Raw genomic sequence first — 25623 nt, forward strand, 5'->3', positions numbered from 1 at the left:
CTGCCAGAACAAGGAAGAATCTCAGGAGACCATGAATATTCTGTTCTTTGAAGCATTTGACTTGAGCGAGCGGCAAATGCTGCCACTATTCGATCCTCTGGACACAATTAATTCTGGTGCTGTGAGACAAGCACTGACTGGTAGGACTGCATTGTTATGCAGGTATGGGCCAATCAGCAGTGGCTGCAAAACTTTGCATTAACAAGGCAATTTTCATGTTACAGTGGGAGAGGTCTAAGTTGGCTATTAGGAAAAACTATTTCACTAGGAGGGTGGTGAAGCACTGGACTGGGTTACCTAGGGAGGTGATGGAATCTTCATCCCTAGAGATTTTTATGTCTTGGCTTGACAAAGCCCTGGCTGGGAAGATTTAGTTGGGTTGGTCCTGCTTTGGGCAGGGTGCTGGACTTGATGACCTCCTGAGGTCTCTTCCAGCTCTATTTTTCTATGGAACTTTGCAAAATTGCTTTCCCTCACCCCGAAGCGCAAGAATAGACTCGCTCTGACAGTGAAGAAGCAAATGACAATAACCCCATATAAGCTTGCAATACCAGAGAGCTACTGGTCAGTTGGAAATCAGTTTGGAGTGGGGCAATCAATACCTTTCTGCTATAGAGGATAGTGACTCTGGGACATGTGGAGGATATAGTGGAGAGCTTTGCCAAGCTGGGGTTCCCTAACTATGGTGGAGCAATAGATGGAACACCCAACCACCTTGCAAAGGAATACGTAAACTGTGAAAGATGCTATTTCTTTGAGAGATATCCCTATGGATGCTCCACATTAGGGTCTGTGCACCGCTGCCAAGCCTCAGGGCAGAGATTTCATAGCAGTGTCCTTGGGGCCACGCAGGCACACACCAGCAGCTGCATTCTGTTAGGGTGCAGGCATCGTGCATGCGTGAGCTCTCCTCTGCCCTCCCCCCTTACACACCAGTTCCTTCTGTACCGCCTTCGGCTACAGATGGACTCAGCAGTACTCCCTAGCTTCTTTGTGTCTACATGATTATACTTTTTAAAACCAGTTACATTCATTATAATAGTTAATTAATTATTTCATTAGTTTAAAAAAAAGTGAAGAAAGGGAAGAAAGAAATCTTAATTAGTAATAAGGAGCTTTCTTCTTTTCTCCCAGTTAATCCTTCCCTGCAGTCTCTGACCATGCCTGGATCACCTGGCTTTAAATGCTGCACCTCATGTAAAGAGCATATTCTGCTTTCAGAAGGTCACTCACAATGCGTCCGCTGTCTTGGAGAGCAGCATCTCTCTCAGAAAGGCCCTCACTGTGCAAAGATCTCAGGCGTAGAAAGACACAGACCTCCGACTCAAATTATTTTTGTTAGAAAAACTTGCTTAGACCAGCCTCTGATCTGGGCCCAACAGCCTTATGAATTCAAGCAGTAGGGATCCGAAAAGCTCCACCAAAAAGCAAGTCTCTTCAGCACTTCAAGAGGCTACGGCACTGAAACAGCCATCCCCCTCACAGCCAGTGCCAAGAGCAGCGGTGGCACCACACCTCGGTACCTGTGACACCTCTGGGTCGCTGGAGCCCTCGGCAGAAAGAAACAGCGAGTATGCACTAAATTGCGCTCTGAGGCGTCAGGCTTCAAGTTGCCTACCTCAGTGGCTGCAGCACCATCCGGCAATGATACGATCTTGCAGACGCAGCATGAGAGTGCAGTGCCAACTATGTTCACCAGCACCTCAGCTTCCACTGCAGAGGCGCCCAGTGTGTCTCCATACCCCCCACTACTACACTAGGAATACCGGTTGGGCACTATACTTAGCACAGAGACTTAATAGTCTCATCCACTTTTAACTCACCATTTTTGCAACTTGAGTGCTCTCCCACTATGTTAACATCACAGAGATCACTCTCTCAGGAAAAATTTTCATACAAATCTGACAATGACTTCTTTAGGGGGGTTTCACTAGAGGAGTCTCCTTACACAGCTAAAAGTACTTACTCTCCCAGATTTGGGAAGATGCCTCCATATTATGGCTATCCAGCTGAGCCTTACCCATATTGACAATACTGGGACAAATGGCAATATTACCGGAAACACCAGCAGGGCCGAGAGTGACACAGGAGTGCAATACTCCTCCTCCAAAAAAATACAAGATGGGGAACCACTTTCAATGACTTCAGATGCTGCTGCACATTTCAAAGACCTTTTTAAACGTGTAGCTGCGGAATTAAACATTCATCTCCAGGAGGTTGTGGAAAATCAACATGATTTAACAGATATACTGCATTCAGTAACACCATCAAATATAGCATTGCCAATTAATCCAGCAGTAATGGAACCAGCAAGGACGCTGTGGCAAACTCCGGCGTCAGTCTCTTCTATGGCTAAAAGAACTGATAAGAAATATTATGACCTACCCAAGGGTTCAGAATTCCTTTTTTTCTCACCCACCACCTAACTCTCTCATGGTAGAGGCTGCACAATAAAAATACAAGCAGCAACAATATCGGTCTACTCTGTGATAGCAAAAGGCTTGACGCATTCAGGCACAAAATATATACGTCTTCTACTTCACAATTACACATTTCGAATTACACAGCTTTATTGAGCAAATGTGATGGCAGAAATTACACCAAATTGAATGACTCACCAAACAATACATAGCATTGATTTCTGAAGGTCACACAATTTCAAGAACAGCATTACAGGCTGCCTTAGATGCTGTGGACACTGCCACACGTTCCACAGAAACATCGGTAGTAATGAGAGGGGCATCGTGATTTAGCTCCACTCCATTACCCAGGGAGATTTAATCTACAGTAGATGATCTGCCCTTCCACGGCAAGAAGCTGTTTCAGCTAACACCAGCAAAATTCTCCACTCAGTGAAGGACTCCAGAGTAATGCTGCAATCTCTGGGAATCCACAGCCAAGCACCTAGAAAAAGGCAATATAGTTCTTCTTTGAGGAGTGTCCCTGTGGATGCTCCACCTCAATTGTTTTGTTGCCTCAGTGCGCCTGGCTGGAAGGTTTTTGATCGTAGTGACTTTGACAGCTAGCTTTCACATGCACCGAAGCACTACAGTGCTAGGTGGCTAATGTGCATGCGCGAGATGCGATTCCTTCAGTTCCTTCTTTGCCGCCACCGGCGTCAGTCGGAACCCGCCGTGTGCTCTGCAGTTCTCCTCAGAGAGACAACTAGCCTTATTTTTTCTTTATTTTCTTTATCTTATCTTTTTGTATTTAGTTTTTCTTTACTACTACAGCGTGAATCATCATATCATCTGATGTCTCCCTCAGGGAGACGGGCGCAAACTCCGCACCCCTCAGAGCCCTCCTAGATTCTGAGGAGATTTTTCTTTTTCCTCAGCTTTTTCCTCAGCCTTCTCTCACATGGCTGACAAATACCGCTTTTCATATATTTACAAAAAAAAATAATTTTGCGCAGCATCTCCTAAGCAGGATCACTGTTGTTTCAAACAGTGGACTTATCTACTGCCATGAACCTAGTCATCAGGCAGTGATTTTTATAATCATACCATATTTTTACTTTGTTTTTACTTTGTTTTTTGCTGTCATCAGTGAAAATTGAGACATTGGATCAACCGAGTGCGAGGGTTTTTCAGTCTGATTGGACCCCCATTGAATGCTCTCACAGACCAGCATCTGACCCTGGTCACCAGTGGCAATGTCTGATAAGGCAGTACCACCTGCCACAGCTGCTAGCTCTGCTGCTTCTAAACATAAGAGAGCACATGCAGCAACGAACAGAGAATTCTCATCCTCTGTAGTAGCTCCGGACAAGCAACATTCTCCTACCGCACCCCGAGGATCTAAGGACCTGGCCAAAATGTCCAAGCATTCTGACAAACCCAAGCCTGGAACATCAGAACAGCACAACTGTGTCATCAAACCCACCTGCATGTTGCAGTACTGGGCATAAGGACACGCAGGCACTAGAGCACCATTACCTCTCCCAGCACCTGCACCTTCCCTTCTCAGGGTGAAGCTAAGACCTATGCACGCACAAGGTTCTCTACCACCTATGTCACCATTTTGCCTTTATACATTGACTGACAACTCTATGGTTTCTTCAGTGGCCCCGATACCTTTATTAGGCACTGATTCATCCCCCCTCTCCCCCCCCCCCATTCAGAGGGGCTTTCCATATCTCTGTCAGACAAAGCTGTACCTTCATTCTATGGTGAGGAGACTGCAACCCCTCCCAGACATTCCATGCTCAGGCGAAAACTCCCTTGCTCTTAGCCAACCTTACCACACTGGCAACCTACACGGTGGCTACCGCCACCTATGCCAGTGCCTCCCACGTGGCCCTACTGGGACCCCTGAGCACCTTACAGGGCTCAGCAGCAACAACATCAACATGCTGCTCAGCTCTACTTGAGACCCGCATCCACTCTGTACCTTAATACCTCAAGGGACCGGAATGACTTTGATCAATCAATATGTGATGAGTCCACTACCTCTTCTCACCCACTCACACACGTGCCTCCCCCTCTCCAGGAGATACACTCATGCCTACATAATCCCCATCTGGGGACGACTTCAAGGCCTTTCAAGACCTTTTCAAAAGGGTAGCTGAACACCTCTTTAACGACAGACCCAGAGACCCAACACAAACTTACCAGCATCCTCCATGCCTCTCCATCCACAAGGCTTGCGCTCCCCATGTATCCCACCCTTATGTATCCCACAACTTTGGCAAACACCTGCCACCATTAGTGTATACCGTATATATGGTGGTGACAATTTTCTTCCACTATTTGATCAGAGGAAGTGGGTCTGGCCCACGAAAGCTCATCATCGAATAAACCCTCTTGTTAGTCTTTAAAGTGCTACATAGTCCTGTATTTTGTTTCAGCTACAACAGACTAACACGGCTACATTTCTATCACTCTTCTTATTGCTGAAATGCCTGTAGAAACTTTTCTTCTTACCCTTCACATTCCTTGCTAGTTGCAATTCCAATTGCGCTTTCGCCTTCCTGATAACTCCCCTGCATTCTTGAGCAATATATTTATACTCCTCCCTAGTCATCTCTCCAAGTTTCCACTTCTTGTAAGCTTCCTTTTTGTGTTTAAGCTCACCAAGGATTTCCCCAGTAAGCCAATCTGGTCGCCTACCATATTTGCTTTTTTTACTGCACATCAGGATGGTTTCTTCCTGTGCCTTCAATAAGGCTTCTTTAAAATACTGCCAGCTCTCCTGGACTCCTTTTCCCTTCATGTAAGCATCCCAGGGAATCCTGCCCTTCAGTTCTCTGAGGGAGTCAGTCTGCTTTTCTGAAGTCCAGGATGTGTATTTTGCTATTTTTCCTTTCTTCCTTTGATCAGGATCCTGAAATCTACCATCTCATGATCACTGTTTCTCAGGTTGTCACTCACCTCTGTTTCCCCTACTAGTTCCTCCTTGTTTGTGAGCAGCAAGTCAAGCTGCGCATGACCTCTGGTTGGTTTCTTCAGCACTTGTACCAAGAAGTTATTCCCAACAGTCTCCAAAAACTTCCTGGATTATCTATGTACTGCTGTATTGGTGTCCCAACAGATGTCAGGGTGATTAAAGTCCCCCATGAGAACCAGGACCTGTGATCTGGAAGCTTCTCTTAGTTGTCTGAAGAAAGCCTCGTCTACCTCCTCCACCTCATCCGGTGATCTATAGCACACACTAACCACAACATCACCCGTGTTGCTTCCATCTCTAAATTTAACCCATATATGCTCAACAGGCTTTTCTCCCTCTATATACTGGAGCTCTGAGCAGTCATACTGCACTTTTACATACAATGCAGCTCCTCCTCCTTTTCTCCCCTGCCTTTTCTTCCCTAACAGTTTATACCCTTCTGTGACAGTGCTCCAGTCATGCAAGTCATCCCACCAAGTCTCCGTTATTCTAATCAAATCATAGTTCTTTGACTAGGCCAGGGCTTCTAATTCTTCCTGTTTGAAGGGCTAGTAATAGCTAGAACAGCCCTCCAAGCCGCATTGGATTTGGTGGACTCAGCTTCACAGGCCCTGGCCACCTCCCTTTTGAAGGTCTGAAGCTCTTTGCAGATGGTACCGATGCTTCCTTACACTCCCTCAAAGACTCCAGGGCCACACTCAAAATGTTGGGCATCCAGGCTCCTGCACCAAAAAGAAAGCAAAATAAACCTTACACTCAGAGGTACAGACCTCCTTTTTTTGGTCACACTCAGAGACAATTTAAGTCTGGAAAGCGGCAGCAGCAGGGGAGGAAGCAACAGTCAACTGACCAACCCACCCCATCCCAGTCCTCTAGTTCTAGACAAGCTTTTTGAAGGTCTGGTCAAGAGCCGTCATTCATCGTCCCTCACCCGAGCCACCTACCATCATATTATCCAACCACAGATTAGCACCATTCTGCCAACAGTGGTGCCTCATAACCGCAGACAAATGGGTTCTGGATTTGATAAAACTCGGGTACTGCATCCCATTCCTATCCCTTCCCAAAACCCAGCTCTTCAGGGACCCTTCTCATGAGGCTATTCTATGCCAAGAGATCAATCACCTGCTCCGTATTAATGCATTAGAAAAGGTCCCACACCAATACCTAAATACCAGCTTCTACTCCCGATACTTTCTCATGGAGAATGAATCAGGGGGCTGGAGACCCATCCTCAATCCCAGAACTCTCAACAAGCATGTGTAGTATCAACGCTTCAAGATGGTCATCCTCTCCACCATCATCCCTCAACAAAGACGACTAGCTGGCTACTCTCGACCTCCAAGATGTGTATTTCCATGTCGCCAGTCACCCTGCTCACAGAAGGTATCTAAGGTTCGTAGCAGGAAGGCAACATTTCCAATACACAGTCCTACCTTTCAGCCTTTCAATGGCCCCAAAGGTCTTTTTCAAGGTCCTGGCGATACTGGCGGCCCATCTGAGAAAACAGAACGTTTCTATCCCTGCCTAGTCGACAGTCTCATAAGAGGGAACTTGTTTCAAGAGACTCATGACTTAGTGACCACAAGATGTGTCTGCGTTATTTTTCACATGCGGGCATTGGAACACAATCCCGAGGGGATGTATTCACAATACACTGGGAGACAGCTCTATTATGTTTTCCCCCTCATACTGTTGCTCCACCAAGTAGTCACCCAGGTGCGCTTGGATAATGCCGTTATACTGATAGCGCCAGACTGGCCCAGATAGACCTGGTATATCTGCTCCATATGTCAGTTGATCGCCTACAGCGTCTCCCACGGCTCCCACACCTTCTCACTCAGGCTCATGTTCATCTTCAATATCCTCATCTCCGCACCCTGAACCTCTAGGCCTGACTCCTCGATGGCTCACTTCACTAGAAACGGAATGCACAGAGGAAGTCCAACAGATCCTCCTTAGTAGTCAGAGAACATCCACATGCAGAACTTACCTGTACAAGTGGCATTGAGTCTTCACCTGGGCTCACCTCCACAACCTCAATCCATCTTCTGCTCCATTACCTCCAGTCATACAATACATAACTGAGCTAAAAAACTCAGGACTTTCACTTAGTTCCCTAAAGGTTCACTTCTCCGCTATTACCGCCTTACATCAACCAATAGACACTGTTTGCACATCCCACTACCAAAAAGTTTCTCAAAGGATTGCAGAACATTTACCCACCCATCAAAACCCCGGCTCCAACCTGGGACCTCAATCTGGTCCTGAGAGCCTTAACAAGGAAGCCATTTGCACCTATGGCCAGGGCTTGCTGAATTGCGGCGAGACCCGCTCACCAGCTGCGCTGTCCAGCGATCTGCGCATGCTCAGATCATTCTGCGCATGCTCAGATCATTCTGCGCATGCTCAGATCGCCCGAACCCTGCTCTTCCGGGTTACAATCTACTCGCCACAGGCGAGTAGATTGTATTATTTGTCGAGCCCTGCCTATGGCGATTTGTTCTTTGCTTCACCTTTCCATGAAAATGACTCTATTGGTGGCAATAACATCCACCCCGAGAGTCAATGAGATTGCAGCACTTATGGCAGACCCTCCCTTCACTATCTGACCTCATCCTAAGTTCTTGCCTAAGGTGCTCTCCCCGTTTCACTGCAATGAGCTTATTAACTTACCACTCTTCTTCCCAATACCTCATGCCAACCAGACAGAAGCCACGCTCCACACACTTGATTTCTGGACGGCCATTGCCTTCTACCTGGAAAGAACTAAGCAAACCCAGAAAACCAACTATTTTTGTCAACCGCCAAGCAATCCCAGGGACTCCCCATCTCCTCCTAGAGGATCTCCAAATGGATCGTAGAATGCATCAAGCTAGCATACTCAACTTTTGGCAAAGACCCACCTGCACAACTTCATGCACATTCCACCAGGTACATGGCGACATATACGGCTTATACACAAGGCATCTCATTGTCTGATATATGAAAATCGGCAACCTAGTCCTCCACTCTCACATTTGCTGTTCACTATGCCCAGGACTCTTACGTGTCCAGAGAAACTGCATTTGGACACTCAGTCCTGACCAGAAGGGCATTACACTGTCCAAAGTTCCCACCTCCAGTGGATAAACTGCTTGGAGTCACCTAAGGTGGAACACCCACAGGGACACTCCTCGAAGAAGAGAGGGTTATTCACCCTCTGCAATAACTGATGTTTTTCAAGATGGGTGTCCCTGTGGAAGCTTCACCACCACCCTTCTGCTTCAGTGCTATCTTCTTATTTCTCCTGGGCAGAGAAGAAACTGAGGATCGCATCTCGTGCATATGCGTTAACCACCTAGCGCTTCTGCGCATTTGCGAGCTAGCTGTCAAAGCCAATGCTATCAAAAACCTACCAGCCAGGCGCGCTGTGGCACCAAAACACCTAAGGTGGAGCACCCACAGGGATTCCCATCTCGAAGGATGTCAGTTACTGCAGAGGGTAAGTAACCCTCTCATATCAGCCCTATCTGAGACCTCGATACCCTCCATTTACACAACACTACAATAGACAAGAACACCAGCAGCATAGCAGAGGCAGAAACCAATGGCGTCACCCTTCCTCTACCAATTCTCAACTGTCTCAGCAGTCCCACAAGCAAATTTGATCATCACATCAAGGATCTGGAGAGCCTCTTACCTATTGCAATACTGTCGATGCAAACAAATCTCTTCCATCACCGATTGTTGCCTTTCTTCAATAACTGGCACCTCTGATAGATGGGTCCTGCAGGTAATTGAAAAAGGCTACCTTATTCCCTTTGTGTCCATACTGGCTTTCCACCCCCCTTCTCTGTCCCTCTTCAGGGACCACTCTCATGAGATCTTCCTTCAACAAGTAGAGCTCCTCTTACACTTTGGGGCAATTGAACGAGTCCCCACAAAGTTTAGAGGCAAGGGATTCTATTCGCATTACTTCTTGACAGAAAAAAGATTGAGGGGTTGGAGGCCTGTCCTGGACCTTCGAGTACTCAGTAAATTTGTACAGAAACAAAAATTCAAGATGGTAACACTTACTACAGTATTACTGGCATTGGAAAAGGATGACTGGTTCTCGTCCCTCAACTTGCAAGATGAATACTTTCACATTGCCATCTACCTTGCTTTCAGACATTGTCTTCATTTAGTTATAGATGCTCAACCCTACCAATATGAAGTGCTTACTTTTGGAATCTGCGGCCCTGAGGGTCTTCTCAAGGAGCTGGCGGTTGTCATAGCGTATCTGAGAAAACAAAGTGTTATCATATTTCCTTACCTAGACAACTGCCTCCTCAAGTTGCACTCACACAGCAATTCCTGCCGCTCTCTAAGACACCTAATCCAACACCTGGGCTTTCAGGTGAATGGAGCCAAATGGACACTATCTTACTCGAAAGATAGAGTTTATAGGAGCATGCCTCGATTCGACAATGGCCACCGCATCCCTACCTACAGACTGTTTTAAAAAAATTGTGGCCTCAGTAAATACCTTACAATCCGGCCCCCGCACAACAGCACTCGAATGCCTTCAGCTGTTGGGGCACATGGCAGCATACAACTTCGTAGTCGGCAATACCCATCTGCACATGAGATGCCTACGGAGCTGGCAGGGACGGGTGTACAAACCCAGTGTCTATCCACTATCCAAATCCCTTGCTCTGAGGAAGTGGGTCTGGCCCACGAAAGCTCATCACCTAATAAACCATCTTGTTAGTCTTTAAAATGCTACATAGTTCTGTCTTTTGTTGTTGCTCTTCCAGGCATAGTAAAGGATTCCTTACACTAAAGCCCAAAGAACCTGTGTTCCTGAGTCTCCTTCCGCCCACCAGAACCATCTGTCTCCATGACAACAGATGCATCTCATACAGGATGGGGTGCTCGTCTGCGTCGTCATACCTATGGTCCAGCTCTGACAATTTGCGCACAAACATCCTGAAACTGTGAGCAGTCAGGAATGCATGTGTCAAATTCCTCCAATTCATCGCCAACAGACACGCCAGACTATACATAGACAACATTGCAGCAATGTTTTACATAAATTGTCAGGGCAGAGCCCGATCTCGAGTACTCTGCACAGAGTCCATAGCACTTTGGAACTAGTGCCTGAAACACAACACAGTTATCACCTCAGTGCATCTTCCAGGCACAAGTGGCAAATGAACTTGCACATATTGGTGGACATCTTCCGCCTATGGGATCATCCTACAATAGATGTGTTTGCCACGCAGTCCAACAATCAGTGACCCCTTTTTTGTACCAGGGCAGGAATAGACAAGGGATTAATGAGGGTTGCGTTTTCTTATCACATAGATGTCTTATTTATTCTATGCGTTTCTTCTGATTCCCTTATTGAACAGGGTAGTTCACAAGATAAGGAGCGAAAGGGCATGTCTCATAATTATAGCACCAGCATGGCCACACCAGCCATGGTTTCCCTTCCTAGCAGCGATGTCCCACACCCCACTGATCCACTTACCTTGCATCAGGGATCTCCTCCTTCACACGGGCTCCCACGATGCCCATCCGAACCTCCACTCACTACACCTAAAGGCGTGGCTCCGTTCTCTGACCTCACAGCAAGTACAAATGGTCCTTTTATACACAGTAGGTCACAGATCACCCGCAAGACTTACCTTCAGAAAAATGGAAAAGATTCTCGACGTGGTATGCTCATAACCCGTTGGTTTCTTCAACATCCCCTTTACCTACCATCTTTGACTATCTTCTGCACCTTAAACAAGTGGGCCTCACAATAAGCTCCATTAAAGTTCACTTTGCAGCCATTACTACATTCCACTTCAAGATAGACAACTCATCCATATTTGCTCATCCACTCACCAAGAGGTTCTTAAAGGGCCTGTGGGCACTTTATCCAGGTATCAATCCACCAGTGCAACCATGGGGCCTGCATTTAGTATTGAATGCTCTAACTAAGCCTCCCTTCAAATCAATGGCGACTGCCTCATTATTACAGTTGCCATGAAAATGGTTTTCCTGGTAGCTATTACCTTGGCCAGATGAGTAGAAGAGATCGTGGCCCTAATGGTGTATCCCCCATATACCACCTTTTTAAAAGACCAGTCACTTTATGTACCTATCCCAAATTCCTCTCCAAAGTACAACTCATCCTTCCAGACAATAGATCTTCCCAGCTTCTTCCTCAAACCACATGCCAACTCTTTTGAGATGCAGATGCATACTCTTGACCTGTGCAGAGCACTCTCCTTTTACCTGCAGTGAACGAGACCATTCCAAGCATCTCCCAGGCTGTTTGTTTCAATAGCAAACCACAATAGGGGCCAGGCCAACTGGATTGCATCAAGCTTTGCTATGCACAGTCAGATATGCTCCCTCCAGAGGACATAAGGGCGCACTCAGCCAGAGCCATGGCTACCTCAATAGTTTTCCTCCATAAAGTACTCATAAGAGACATCTGTGCAGCTGCCACGTGGTCCTCCGACCACACATTTGCAAAGCACTGTGCACTTACGCAGGGACCTCTTTCCAACCTGAAACTAGCTAAGGCAGTTCTTTCCCCTGTGTTTCTGCCAGATCCGAAATCCCTACTTCCCTAAAAGGAAACTGCTTTGTAGTCACCTAATGTGGAGCACACACAGGGACATCTCTTGAAGTAGAAGAGGAGATTACACTCCTCAGTAGTAACTGACGTTCTTTGAGATGTGTCCCCGTGGGTGCTCCACAACCCTCCCCTCATCCCCTCTACTTCGGGATCCTGGCCTTTCTAAGCCATGGTTTCAGAGTAGAGAAGGAACTGAGGAGTGGGAGGAGAGGGCTTGCGCGTGTGTGATGCCTGCAGCCTAACAGCGCATGGCTGTTAGTGTGCGCCTACACAGCCCCAGGGACACTGCTATGAAATCTCCGCTCTGAAGCTCAGCGGCAGCGCACCAACCCTAATGTGAGGCACCCACAGGGACACTCATCTTGAAGAATGTCAGTTATCGGGGTGAGTAACCTCTTCTTCTCAATGGTTCTGCAGGGATCACAAGGACCATTTCACAAACATCAATGTGGAATGGTCAGCAAAGGTGCATGATGTGCACATTTTTAGGAACTCCTGCCTGTTCAGCAAGCTGTAAGTTCTCCAGCTTTTTTCTCTGACAGGAAAATTTCAGTCTGAGACATTGAAATGCCAATAGTGATCCTTGAAGACCCAGCCTACCCCTTGCTTCCGTGGCTCATGAAGCTGTTCACAGGCAGCCTAAACTGTAGCACAGAGCAGTTCAACTACAGGCTGAGCAAGTGAAGATTGGAAGTAGAATGTGTTTTGGGCAATTAAAGGGAAGGCTCTGCAGTCTGCTGACTAGGTTAGACCTCACTGAAAATGACATTGACACCACAATGGCAAAGTGCTGTGTCCTCAATAATATTTGTGAGAGTAAGTGGGAAATGCATCTGTCCGGGTGGAATGCTGGGCACAGCATCTAGCCATGGATTTTGAGCAGCCAGACACCTGGGCAGTAAGGAGAACACAGTGAGGGGCAGCTATAATCAGAGATGCTTTGAAAGACTATTTTATGAATGGCCAATTTTGAGAGTCACGGATGTCAATCTCAATGAGGTGTCCCTGCATTCAATCTGTTTGCCTGTAAGCACTCACCCCCACAAGCAATAAGAGACTGTTGTTCACAAATCATGCGTTCTTACTAAGGGAACACAGAGCAGTGACAGAAAAGGAGTCCAGGGTAGGAGTATAGGAAGTGTGTGGGTGCTCACAATGGACCCACAAAAAAGGGGCTCTTGAAAAATTTCACAAGGATTTCAACTTCCACCCCACCATCAAACTCAGCCTGGACCACTCCACACAAGAAATCCACTTCCTGGACACTACAGTACAATTAAATAATGGACAAATATCCACTATCCTATACCAGAAACCCACTGACCGCTACACTTACCTTCATCCCCTCAGCTTCTATCCCAGATACATTTTTCAATCTATTGTATACAGCCAAGCCCTAAGATACAACTGGATTTGCTCCAATCCCACGGACAGACAAACACCTACAGGATCTTTATAGAGCATTCCTAAAACTGAAATACCCACCTGGAGAAATGAAGAAACCGATTTACAGAGCCAAAAAAATACCCAGATATGAACTATTTCAATTCAGACCCAAAAGGGAGAATAACAGAATCCCACTTGTTATCACCTACAATCCACAACTCAAACCCCTCCAACGCATTATACACAATCTGCAACTCATCTTGGAAAATGATCTCTCACTCTGAGGCCTTTGGGGAAAAGCCTATTCTCGCTTACAGACAACCCCCCGACGTGAAATGCATTCTTTCCAGTAACCATGCTACACAACCACATCCTAAACATCCCGGAACCCAGCCCTGCTATCAGCCACAGTGCCAACTCTGCCCACATATCTATACAAGCAAATTCATTACTGGAGCCAACAACATAAGCTACCAAATCAGAGGATCGTAGATCCAGCAATTGATCTAGATCTATGCTATCAAATGCCAGCAATGCCCCATTACTATATATATTGGACAAACTGGACAGTCCGTATGGAAAGACTCAATTGACACAAATCAGATGTACATAAAGGGAACATACAGAAACCTGTTGGGGGAACGCTTCGATCTAAATAGTCACTCTTTAAAAGATCTCCAGGTGGCTGTCTTATCACAAACCAATTCTACAAGTCAAATACTCAGAGAGGTGTTGGAATTACTGTTCATCCATAAGTTCAGTTCTCATGCTAATGGCCTCAATCGAGATGAGGGATGGCTGGGGCATTATCAACCTAACATTCAGTGAAGGTGCAAACAGCTCTTTGTCAGTGTAGATTCTCGCTATTGCTATCCTTTGATCCTTATCCACTTCTTTTCATCTATCCAATCTTCAGGTATTTATAGATGCCAGTTCTGCCTACTTGTTTTTCCCTTTGATATTTTTATACCCTCTTGTTTCCCTCTCTTTTTTTTTTTTTTTTTTTTCCTCCTTCCCCCATCTCCCTTCTTCCCTATTTATTTTGGGTCTGCATATCCTAAACTCCGGTCATCTGAAGATGTGGGCTGTACCCAGAAAAGCTCATGATACCATCTATGTTTTGTTAGTCTATAAAGTGCTACCAGACCATTTGTTGTCTTTTTTTATAATTGTGAGGAGGACAGCCTTTTGGTTTGTGATGCATCCCTTGGGGGTTGAATGTGAGGCTGCCCTTGACTCTTCCCTTTTCCCACCCCCATGTTCCAGGGTCCCTCCTAAAGGAGGCTGTAGAACTTTGGGAGGAGGGAACGTTGATCCACAAGAGCTGGGGAGTTGCCTATTCAGGAAGGAACACTGGAGTGTCACCATGCAGTCCATCACATTCAATATGAATGACAGACAACACTTTCTCCTGGTGCTTTTGCTTCCTGTTCTCATGCTCTCTTTTCCTGACACTTTGCACACCTCTCCTCCAGCAATGTATTCCTCCACTCACTTACTCGTTCCCTATCCAAGTTGGTGAATTGAATTTGCTCCTTGAACATATCTTCCTTAGTCCGTTTTCACCTGAGGATTTGTGCCAGGCACACAGCTGGTAGGGCTTGGGGAATGCACAGCAGCTGATTCCTGTTTCCACCATAATGAAAAGTGAAGGGTAGAGTGTAAAGCCTAGTCTTTTAGAACAAAATTAAGGTCTCTCTGAAGATAATAGGAATGTGTTCTATTCAAGGCCACAGTTATATTTTTTGTCATTTTGCAGCCGGTATATGTCAGAGTTCTTAGGGAAGCAGCTGGTCTTGTTGTAGTGGCTAGCATGGTAAGAAGCAGGCCAGGCCATGGGTGGGCAAAAATGGCTCCAGTTGTGGTGGAAGGGCAGAGGCTTGTGCAATGCCCATGTGTTTCACCCTCTCCCAGCAAATGAGAGGTGCTGCTTTCCCTTGCTGCAGGAGCAAGCTAGTGGGAAGACAGAGAGGGTCTGGGCATGGTGTCAGGGCAGAGGCTCAAACCGTGGTTCACTGAAGATGAGCAATGGAAGTTTGCTGTAGAGGCATCAGCTATAGCTTCCACTGCTTCCACCAGGTTGTGAGAGATCATTCTTCTCCGAATAACACAGTGATAAGGAATGTATGCAGACCTGGCTTGGCATGGAAAGGTTTCCCTACTTTTGAAGAGCATAGGCTCATTGGTGAATCCTCATGGTTACAAGCATCTCCGTCCCCCTGCTGTGTCTGTATCAGAGGCAGTGGGGGGGAGGGAAGTAGGAGTGGGTACACATGGGAAAAAGACTTAAAAGTTGGCTCCCTGCGAGCACCAGCTCCTACCTGCTTCCCTCTTCCCCCTGTATGTAAACATGTAACTACTGAAAATTTCAGAGGTTATACATGTACAAAAATAATAGCATTTGAACATCCCTAGTTGAAGACAGAATAAGGCAGGCTGCCACAGAAACTGAGAGAAGAATTAAGTTCCTGTATGAGAGCTTTATGGAGAGATGCAGGGAGGATTCGTGTTTTGTCTCCAACCATGTTAACATACTTCTGGGGACCCCTACTGTGTAAGCATAGTGGCCACCACAGATCACACCAGATTATTAAAAATGGGTTACAGCAAGATTAAAAAAAAAAGTAAACTCATCAGAAGTGCCCACCCCAGGATTAGTGCCCGACTGTGAGATTTTCTGGGAAGAGGGGAATGTCTCAAAAATTATAAAAAGTTTTTGGCTCTCGGTGACCTTGTTTGCCCTGCTCGCCTGCTGACCATTTTCCTCCTCCTCTTCCTCCACCATGCTGTCCTACCTGCTGCTGCCTGAGTATCTTGGGAGGAATCCGTGGTCTGCCTTCAGAAGCTGATAGGGACTCCTCCACAACAAAGATCACATTCAGCTGCTCATAGAAATGACATGTTTGCGGTGATGCTCCAGACCATCCATTTGCCCCCTTTGTCTTTTGATACAAGTGTCTCAGCTACTTTATTTTCATGTGGCGCTGCTAGGTGTCCCTGGCATATCCTTTCTCCTCCATGTCCGTCCCTGGCGATCTTAGCATAGATATCTGTGTTTCTTTTGCTGGTTCATAGTTCTGGCAGAATGGATTCCTCTTCCCAAACAGCAATGAGTTCCAGGACCTCCTGCATGCTCCATGCTGGTGCTTGTCTATGACCTGGGGAACTCCTGGAGCTCATGAAACTTGAACTCATGATCAGGTGTGCTGCCTGCCCTGAGGTCTGCTCGCCACACCTGCCACACAGAAAATGAAATTCAGATTTTCCTGGGGCTTTTCCTGTTCACCTAGAAAGCAGTAGAGTTGAAAGTCCTGGCCATTCAGTCGTGGGTCACTGTGGGACACCTCCTGGATTGTTTGATTTTTCACAGTGCTGCATTTGCACTACTGGAAAGTTGACCAAGATAGACTGAATTTAGTAGTTACTCCTTGTGAAAGCAGTACAGAAATTTACTTTAATGGCCCTTTGAGTGGACAGAACTGGTTTGGTAGTGTTTTTAGAAAAATCAACCTAAACTCCCAGTGTAGTAGATCAGGTCGCAGCATTCACCTTTCTAAATCTTTGCATCTGCAAAATAGACTGTACTCTCTGTATCTCTTAGGCAGAAGAGGACATGAAGCACACATCACATTTTTTTAGTTGAGGTCATATTTCTGAACAGTCCTATAGGTGTATGTTAAGAAAATCTCCCATATTTGAGGAGTCTATCTCTAATGAATTCATCAGTCCAGATTATTCCGCCAAACATTTTTTGGATCTGCTTGCTTGTTTTCACTTTCTGCATTACAAGTAAAGTTCAATGGCTATAACTGAAAAAACATTAAAGTGAATTTTCCTTTATTTTGAGTTTACTTGTATATTTGACACTTTGTATAGTTACTGTCTCTGTTTGAGTGAATCACCACATATTAACAGCATAAACACAAGATTGTAAATGCATAGAAATTGACAAGGAAACTTGGGGTCTGCTGTACCAAATAAGACTTTGTTTTTTAATTGACCAGCTTTCAACTTGACTGTGGGTAATGTTTTCAAAAGCACCTGCAGCTCATTTTTTTAATTCAGTTTATCTTTATGTATGTCATAAGGTACGCAAAAGTATTTTAATCACAATGACATATTCACATTATACATCTTTATCAGTTACTCCTATGGGCTCAAGCAGTAATCAACCTCAAGAAATTGAAGATGGTGAAGCTGGCTTTGCTTTATTGTTTCCTAAAATTGATGGTGTGAAAATCCATACCTTCCACTTTTTTAAAGACTTGAAGAACAGGGTCTTTGATGAAAGCAAATTCACTGAAGCAGGCAAGTAATTTAATTTTATATAAAATTCTTTGTGTGCTGTAGCCTCAGTTTTACTGGAGCTTTGTGTGAAGTGAGTTGCTGTATTTGTAACTGTCAAATTCAAGTAATTCTGTGACAGTGTCTGTGGACATAAACCACCATGTGAAGCATGAACCACTGTACAAATGCAAAAATATGAGGGTGTGAGGTATTAATAACTTTGTTTTCCCAGCAGGGTATTAAAGTACAAAGTGTAATCTCTAGATGTGAATTTTGATCTTTTCAGTAAAATTTTTGAGCAGTGCTGCTGTTCCTGCTCAATTCAAGAGTGGGGATGTAACAATCCCTGTACAATGATTTTCTTTTGGTAGCTGCTTGCTTTATTGAATAGTCAACACAAGATCAGGACTGTGCAACTGAAAATGTTTTGATTGTCTGAAACCTCCAAACCCTTTTAAACTTCAACAACTCTACTGCTCCTCACCATAGCATACAATTTGGGGACTAGAGTGTGGAAGTGAGCAAGAGTCCTCTGGTGAATATAAAATAATGTACAGTCAATATAATATGTACTTAGCAAAATGTCTTGTTTGTGACGAGTAATTTGGCCAGTTTCTTTTCATGATCTGCTGACTTCTGGGAATTGACAGGTACTTTTTCTGTGGCTGGAAAAACCCAAAACAGTAATTATTGAGGGAGTCAATGAGAGCTGAAGGGGATTTATACCATCTGGCTAACAAAGGACGCTATGGAGGAGAATCTCCACATTCGTGTGCGTGTGTGTGTGAATAAATATATCTTTGAAAATGCAAGCTATCTAGCCCACCACTTGAGGGCCCAGGGTGAGTTGTGATAGAGCTTCTTCATAGTGCTGCAATAGCAGTGAACTAGGCAGTATTATGGAAAGTGATTGAGTGTAGGTGTAAAATAAACATGAGAATAATTCAAATGTTTGGATTTCAGAGACTGAGACCCTGTTTTAAAGATTAAAGTGTGTGTTGTTTGTTTTTTGGCATTCCCAGGTCTTAAGAATAATCCAGAGCTCCGTGTGGTTCTTCTATTTGCCTACAATTCCTGGAAGCCAGGAGCTAATCGGTTTCTTCATCAGATAATCAATTGTTTAAATGAAAAAAGTATCATCTTGGCTGGGGGGCATGTGGAGAGCTTGACGTCACTGATCTCTGAGAAGTGGGTATCTCAAGTTAATTTGAGACTGGTACAGAACTGTGAGTGAGAGATCCCTCTAGTCCCCTGACACCAATGCCTCTCACCCTGCCCACAGGTGTGCAATTAATGTGTTAATTGCAGGCGATAACTGTGATTGACAGTCCTAGTAGCCACAGTATTGGATCCTCAGACAATGTTATGATTGCAGTACTCCTTTAAACCCCATTGTGCATAGGTATTGCAAGTTTGAGACTGCTGTGATATAGTATGTTTATCAAGGGAAGAATCCAAAAAAAGCAAATATCAAAATATGTTCATTATGGCTAATAGGTCACAACTTAAGATAACTCTAAAAGCCAGCATGTCCTGGCAACCAAGAAAAAGGGAGAAGCAACAGTAGTCACAAGCTTTTACTATCTGTCGTCGTCTTCTTACTGCTGCTCTATTTTGTTGTTTGAATTCTGAGTACTAATTTGTCCATAGGGTAGCAGGCCTATACACAGAAATAAATGGATATAGAGTCCCTGGCAAACTACTTAACTACCTAGTTTGGTGATCCCACAGATTCAAATCAGTATTGGCGCACAGAACTCTGTTAATGCCCAAGGAGGACAGCTTCTCGTTGCTGAGGCATAGGAAAAGTTTGCCATTAGCTAGTGTGTACTGTGATGCTCTCTGGTATTTGACTAGACTTACACAAGACTTACACTACACTTTTGTTTTAGTGTGTGAACGTAAAGAAAATCCAACTTTAAAAGATTGTCATCTATATTAGATGTTCAGTTTACATATTGTTCTAGTGCAGCCTGTTTAAATCTAGAGTGGTTCCATTGGAATCTTTTCTGATTTGCTGTATGTTATCTTTCAGTAATGCTGAGGCTGGTAATTCCTGTGGTGTGGTTGGATTGGCTTTCAGTGGACCCCAGCTACAGAGTGCTACGGTTTTGTTAGACCAGGATGTGATTGACGAGAGGACTGTAGAAGCAGCAATGCAGCGTCTCAAAGCAGCAAACATTCCTGAGCAGAACACCATTGGGTTCATGTTTGCATGTGTTGGCAGGGGATACCAGTATTATAAAACCAAAAGGAATCTTGAAGCAGATGCATTTAGGAAGTTTTTCCCTAATGTCCCCCTATTTGGCTTTTTTGGTCATGGAGAAATAGGATGTGATCGAATAGTCACTGGGAATTTCATACTTAGAGAATGCAATGACATAAAGGATGATCTGCTTCATGGTTATACTACAGTTATGACTCTTATTCATCTTGGTTCAACTAAAGCAAACCAAGTTTAAACTTGTTTTTTTAAATACATCAGCTAAGGTAAATGGGTGTTTCTGTTCCAGAAAACTGAAAAACTTGGGATGTACATACATATATCAACAGCACTTTCCAAAATCTAAAGTTGTCATTTTTGTAATTTTATAAAATCATGTAGTCAGGACAGAGTTTAACACAATGGCTACGTCTACACTGGCCCCTTTTCCGGAAGGGGCATGTAAATTTCACGAGTCGTCGTAGGGAAATCCGCGGGGGATTTAAATATCCCCCGCGGCATTTAAATAAAAATGTCTGCCGCTTTTTTCCGGCTTTTAAAAAAGCCGGAAAAGAGCGTCTAGACTGGCCCAGAGCCTCCGGAAAAGGGCACTTTTTCCGGAGGATCGGGGCCAGTCTAGACGCTCTTTTCCGGCTTTTTTAAAAGCCGGAAAAAAGCGGCGGACATTTTTATTTAAATGCCGCGGGGGATATTTAAATCCCCCGCGGATTTCCCTACGACGACTAGTGAAATTTACATGCCCCTTCCGGAAAAGGGGCCAGTGTAGACATAGCCAATATGTATAGGGAAGCTTTGCATTTTGTGTAATACTGTGGAGGTCAGAACAGCAAGTAAATGTAAATGTGTTCAAATTTTACAATACAAGGATGCTTTTCTTTCTCTTAAGGCTAAAAGAGAGCATAAATGGCAGTGTAGACTAGCATCAACACTCAACAGTATATGGAGAGGTAAAGCATCAGTGATGTCTTATACATAAAAAAGTCTTTAAAAGCTGCTTATTTGTATGGTTCCACCTTTACCTGAATCTTCTCTCAACAGATATCTGTACATTCCATCTATATTCAGAACTGGGCCCTACCTACAAGTAATAACATCTCTTTATTAGGCCAAAAAAGTGAGAATATTTGGGCAATAATCATGAAACATTCATTGAATAAAATCTATACATATATTTTAGAGAGCATTTGTTTGTGTGTCTGTCTGCGAGTCCACTTGTTCAAGAACTCCTAAACGTAATAGAGAGAGCTAGCAAATGTGGTATGCAGCATCATAGAATCATAGGGTTGGAAGAGATCTCAGGAGATCAAGGCCAACCCCCTCCTAAAAGCAGAACTAATCCCAACTAAATCATCCCAGCCAGTTAAAAACCTCTATGGATGGAGGATTCCACCACCTTCCTGGGTAACCCATTCCAGTGCTTTACCACTCTCCTAGTGAAATGGTTGGATATTAGGAAAAACTAAGACCTCCCCTGCTGCAATGTGAGACCATTGCTCCTTGGTCTGTCATCTGTCACCACTGAGAACAGTTTCTCTAGATACTCTTTGGAACCCCCTTTCAGGTAGTTGAAGGCTACTATCAGATCTCTTCCCCCGCGCCCCTTCTGTAGACTAAATAAGCCTAAATTCCTCAGCCTCTCCTCATAAGTCGTGTTCCAGACCCCTAATAATTTTTGTTGCCTTCCACTGGGCTTTTTCCAATGCATCCACATCCTTTCTGTAACAGGGGCCCTAGAATTGGACACAGTGCTCCAGATGTGACCTCACCAGTGCCAAATAAATGGAAATAATCACTTCCCTAGATCTGCTAGCCGCATGCATCGCAATATGCTGTAAGCCTTCTTGGTGACAAGTGCACACTGTTGACTCATATCCAGCTTCTCATCCATTGTAATCCCCAGGTTCTTTTCTGCCATTCTTACCCACTCAGTCCCCAGCCTGTAGCAGTGCTTGGGATTCTTCTGTCCCAAGTGCAGAACTTTTCACTTGTCCTTGTTGAACTTCATCAGATTTCTTTTGGCCTCATCCCCCAATTTGTCTAGGTCACTCTGGACCCTAACCCTACCTTGCAGTACATCTACCTCTTCCCCTAGTGTCATATACGAACTTGATGAGAGTGCAATCCATCCCCTCATCCAGATTGCTAATAAAGATGCTGAACAAAATTGGCCCCAGAACTGACCCTTGGGGCCATTCCACTTGATACAGACAACCAATCAGACATTGAGCCCGACGATTTAGCCAGCTTTCTATCCATCTCACAGTCCATTTATCAAAGACACACAGATTTACCCAGGAATTGAACAAAGACATTTCTTAAATGGGCCATTATATTCAACACCCAAATGACATCAAAAGCTAAGCAACAGGCACTTCTAGCCCACTCTGTTAGCCTTATTTAGCATAGACACTTTAATTGGCCATTTTTTTCCCTCTCCTTCTCCCCTCTTTTTCTGCTATATATTTGTACCCCTAGACTCCTTGCTCCATTCATCTGAAGAAGTGGGTTGTGCCCGCAAAAGCTCATGATACCATCTCTATTTTTTGTTAGTCTCTAAGGGTATGTCTACACTACCCCGCTAGTTCAAACTAGCGGGGTAATGTAGGCATACCGCACTTGCAAATGAAGCCCGGGATTTGAATTTCCCGGGCTTCATTTGCATAAGCGGGGAGCCGCCATTTTTAAAACCCCGCTGGTTCGAACCCCGTGCAGCGCGGCTACACGGGGCACGAACTAGGTAGTTCGAACTAGGCTTCCTAGTTCAAACTACCGTTACTCCTCGTGGAATGAGGAGTAACGGTAGTTCGAACTAGGAAGCCTAGTTCGAACTACCTAGTTCGTGCCCCGTGCTGCACGGGGTTCGAACCAGCGGGGTTTTAAAAATGGCGGCTCCCCGCTTATGCAAATGAAGCCCAGGAAATTCAAATCCCGGGCTTCATTTGCAAGTGCGGTATGCCTATATTACCCTCCTAGTTCGAACTAGGAGGGTAGTGTAGACATACCCGAAGGGTATGTCTACACTACAGCATTATTTCAAAATATCTTATTTTGAAATAGTTAATTCAAAATAAGTTTTCGAAATAACGCGTCTACACACAAAATGCATTTCGAAATCGTGTTTTGCTCTTTCGAAATAGCGCATCCACACTGAGTGGAAGCTGAATCACATTTAAGGCCGGCCGGAACCAGGTCCAACAGGGCATCAGGTCAGGAGTTGCTTTGTGTGGCTGCTGCCTGAGGCTATCTGAGGCCTGTGCTTAAAGGGACCTCCCCCTCCCCTCCCGGACAGCCGGTTCTCAGCTTTCCCTGTTTGCTTGCCTGCCTTGATGAGGGACAGCAAAGTATTTTGTCTCTGCGTGCTTTGGTTGCCCTCACTCGGGACACCACAGTACTCTGCAACATGGAGCCAAAGCTGCCCCTGGGCACTCTGGTGCTTCTCGTGGATGCATTGCTGCAAGCCTGGCTGCACTTTCTGCAGGCTGCCATCCAGGAGGTCCATCAGGGGGCTGTTAGTATCCAGGAGGCCCTGCGGGAGAGCTTCTACCCTGAGAAGCACTAAGAGCCTCCCCTGGTTTGCCCCACTGGGGGTTTGTGCCTCATTCCTCCCTCACATCCTTCCACTTACTCCTCCCTAACCCCCCTACCTGACGTCAAATTAAATACATGTATTTTCATGAACACAAACTCTCTTTATTTAACAAAACTGGGGGTGGGAATAAAACTCTGGTGAGACTGGGGAAAGGAGAGGGGAGAGGGAAACCAGGGAGGAGGGAGCTGGAAGGGGGAAGCAAGAGGAAGAAGGAGGAGGGGATGCTCAGGGTTGGGGGTCTCACCGGATCAACTTGATTTTCATGCAAACCTGCTCCTGGGTTCACATGTGGCCTTTTGTGGCCAGGCTGGCAGCTATCCTGCCATAGACGGCCACGTTCCTCTGTCTAGTGCAGAGATCATGGATGTTGGGGACATCCCCCTCTCCCCCCAAACCTGAATAAGGTCTATGATCTCCACCCTGGACCAGGAAGGCACCTTCTCTGGTCCCTGGCAGGTTCCTGGGAGCTGGCAGACTGCTCTTGGGGAGCAGTGGAGGGTTGGCTGCCAGTGGCTTGCTGGCTCATGTTTTGGGGCCACTGGGTCGGGGCAGTGATTGCTGGCTCTGGGCTGGCAGGCTTGGAGCTGGCACAGACACTGTGGCCAGAGTCAACCCCTTTAAGGGCTCCGGGGAGGGAGAGGAATGTTCTTGGGAAGGCTGGAGGCCCCCTATTTTGAAATAAGTGTCTACACAGTGTTTATTTCAAAATAGCTTTTTTGAAATTGGCATTATTCCTCGTGGAATGAGGCTTACCAAATTCGAAATAAGTGCTCTGCTATTTCGAATTAATTTCGAAATAGCGGTTTGGCTGTATAGATGCTAGTAAAGTTATTTTGAAATAACGGCTGTTATTTCGAAATAACTTTGCTGTGTAGACATACCCTAAGGTGCTATAGAACCATTCAATGTTTAAGTTTTTTTTAGTTACAGACAAACATGGCTACTCTGAGACTTACAGTGAACAGAGAATTTTTCCCAGGGTTCTTTGGGCTGAAGTTTTTAAATGTAGTTTTTCTCTTATTACTGCCTCTGAGCAATACTACTGAATTGATAAAATGTTAACTTTACCAGATACTGAATTTATAAAGCCTGAAAGAGTAAATTTAGAAATTGCTGTGTTTTATATTATAGTTTTATTATAATTCAAATATTTTAGTAGTATTTCATGAATTGCTAAACTACAAATCAGATAACTGACATATCCTTATAGGAACTGTCACAGAAACTCTAAAATGGGAGGAATATTCTGATTTATTATGGTTATTTGATCTTCAGTAGGAAATAGATTTTTTTGGTCTTGAATATATTGCTTGCTTGCTTTTCTGTAAACTGTTGAAAATAACTATCTGTAGAACACACTGCAAATTTTTGGTAATATGACATGTCAATTGGAAAACTGTCACTGAAATTTAGCCTCATAGTTATATCAGGTCTACCTTGTTTCTCCCTAAGGGAGAAATCAGAAGATCATTTAATTCTCTACCACGTTACCTTGCCATTTAGAAAACATCAGGTTATTGCATTTTTCTACCGTCCCTTTGGTAAAGCCTGTTTGATGTGACAATATTTAACTGTGGATATGTATATTGTATTTCTTCATCCTCAGTTATTTGAATCTTTTTTGCTCAGCAGCTCTTGTGAAGAGGCCCCATATCTGAAATACGTGCCCTTTAAAAAGTTCTTACACAAGCTTTCCTTCAGCTGCTGCTGAATTCGACTGCCGTTGATTCTGCAAGAATTTGAGTATTGATGACTAGGGAGCATTTCCGCATTGTGGACTATGAAATCCCGCATAGACATTTGTCACAAGTTTCTTCAAAAACTTTATGGTGTAAAATTATATACCTCTCCCTGCTTACCAATGCTCAAATTATTGCTGAGTCAGCAGCAGTGTAATTCAGCAGCAGATGAAGGAAAGCTTGTGTAAAAACTTTTTTTTAAAAAGACACATATTTCTGATATGGTGCCTTTTCGCAAGAGCTGCTGAGCATGTGCAGCTTTTATTCTCCCATGAGATAAATTTGGTGAAAGAAGAAAGTGAACACTTCAAAGGACAAGACCTGCAGGCCAAAAATGGTATTTAAGATTGTTCTGGTTTATAGGAAACAAATATCTTGCTTTTACATGTATGTTGAATATGATCAGAAC

At 44.8% G+C, this 25623-nt stretch overlaps 1 protein-coding gene across 2 annotated transcripts in view; it reads left to right on the top strand.

Moving 5' to 3' along the window:
• Window positions 1-21062, top strand: part of FBXO22 (F-box protein 22) — a 41842-nt gene extending 20780 nt beyond the window's left edge. Inside the window, exons 5-8 of one of the 2 annotated variants that reach the window (XM_075897350.1) lie at window positions 17519-17683; window positions 18685-18850; window positions 19698-20295; window positions 20648-21062. In XM_075897350.1, coding sequence (XP_075753465.1) covers window positions 17519-17683; window positions 18685-18850; window positions 19698-20124 — 758 coding nt within the window. In that variant the 3' untranslated portion in view covers window positions 20125-20295; window positions 20648-21062. Of the gene's footprint in view, window positions 1-17518; window positions 17684-18684; window positions 18851-19697; window positions 20372-20647 lie in introns of those variants that run through there. The other variant, XM_006126236.4, reaches the window with a different exon arrangement.
• Window positions 21063-25623: the final 4561 nt, after the last annotated feature.

The sequence above is a fragment of the Pelodiscus sinensis genome, chromosome 14, assembly GCF_049634645.1.
Source record: "Pelodiscus sinensis isolate JC-2024 chromosome 14, ASM4963464v1, whole genome shotgun sequence".
Taxonomy (NCBI): Eukaryota; Metazoa; Chordata; order Testudines; family Trionychidae; genus Pelodiscus; species Pelodiscus sinensis.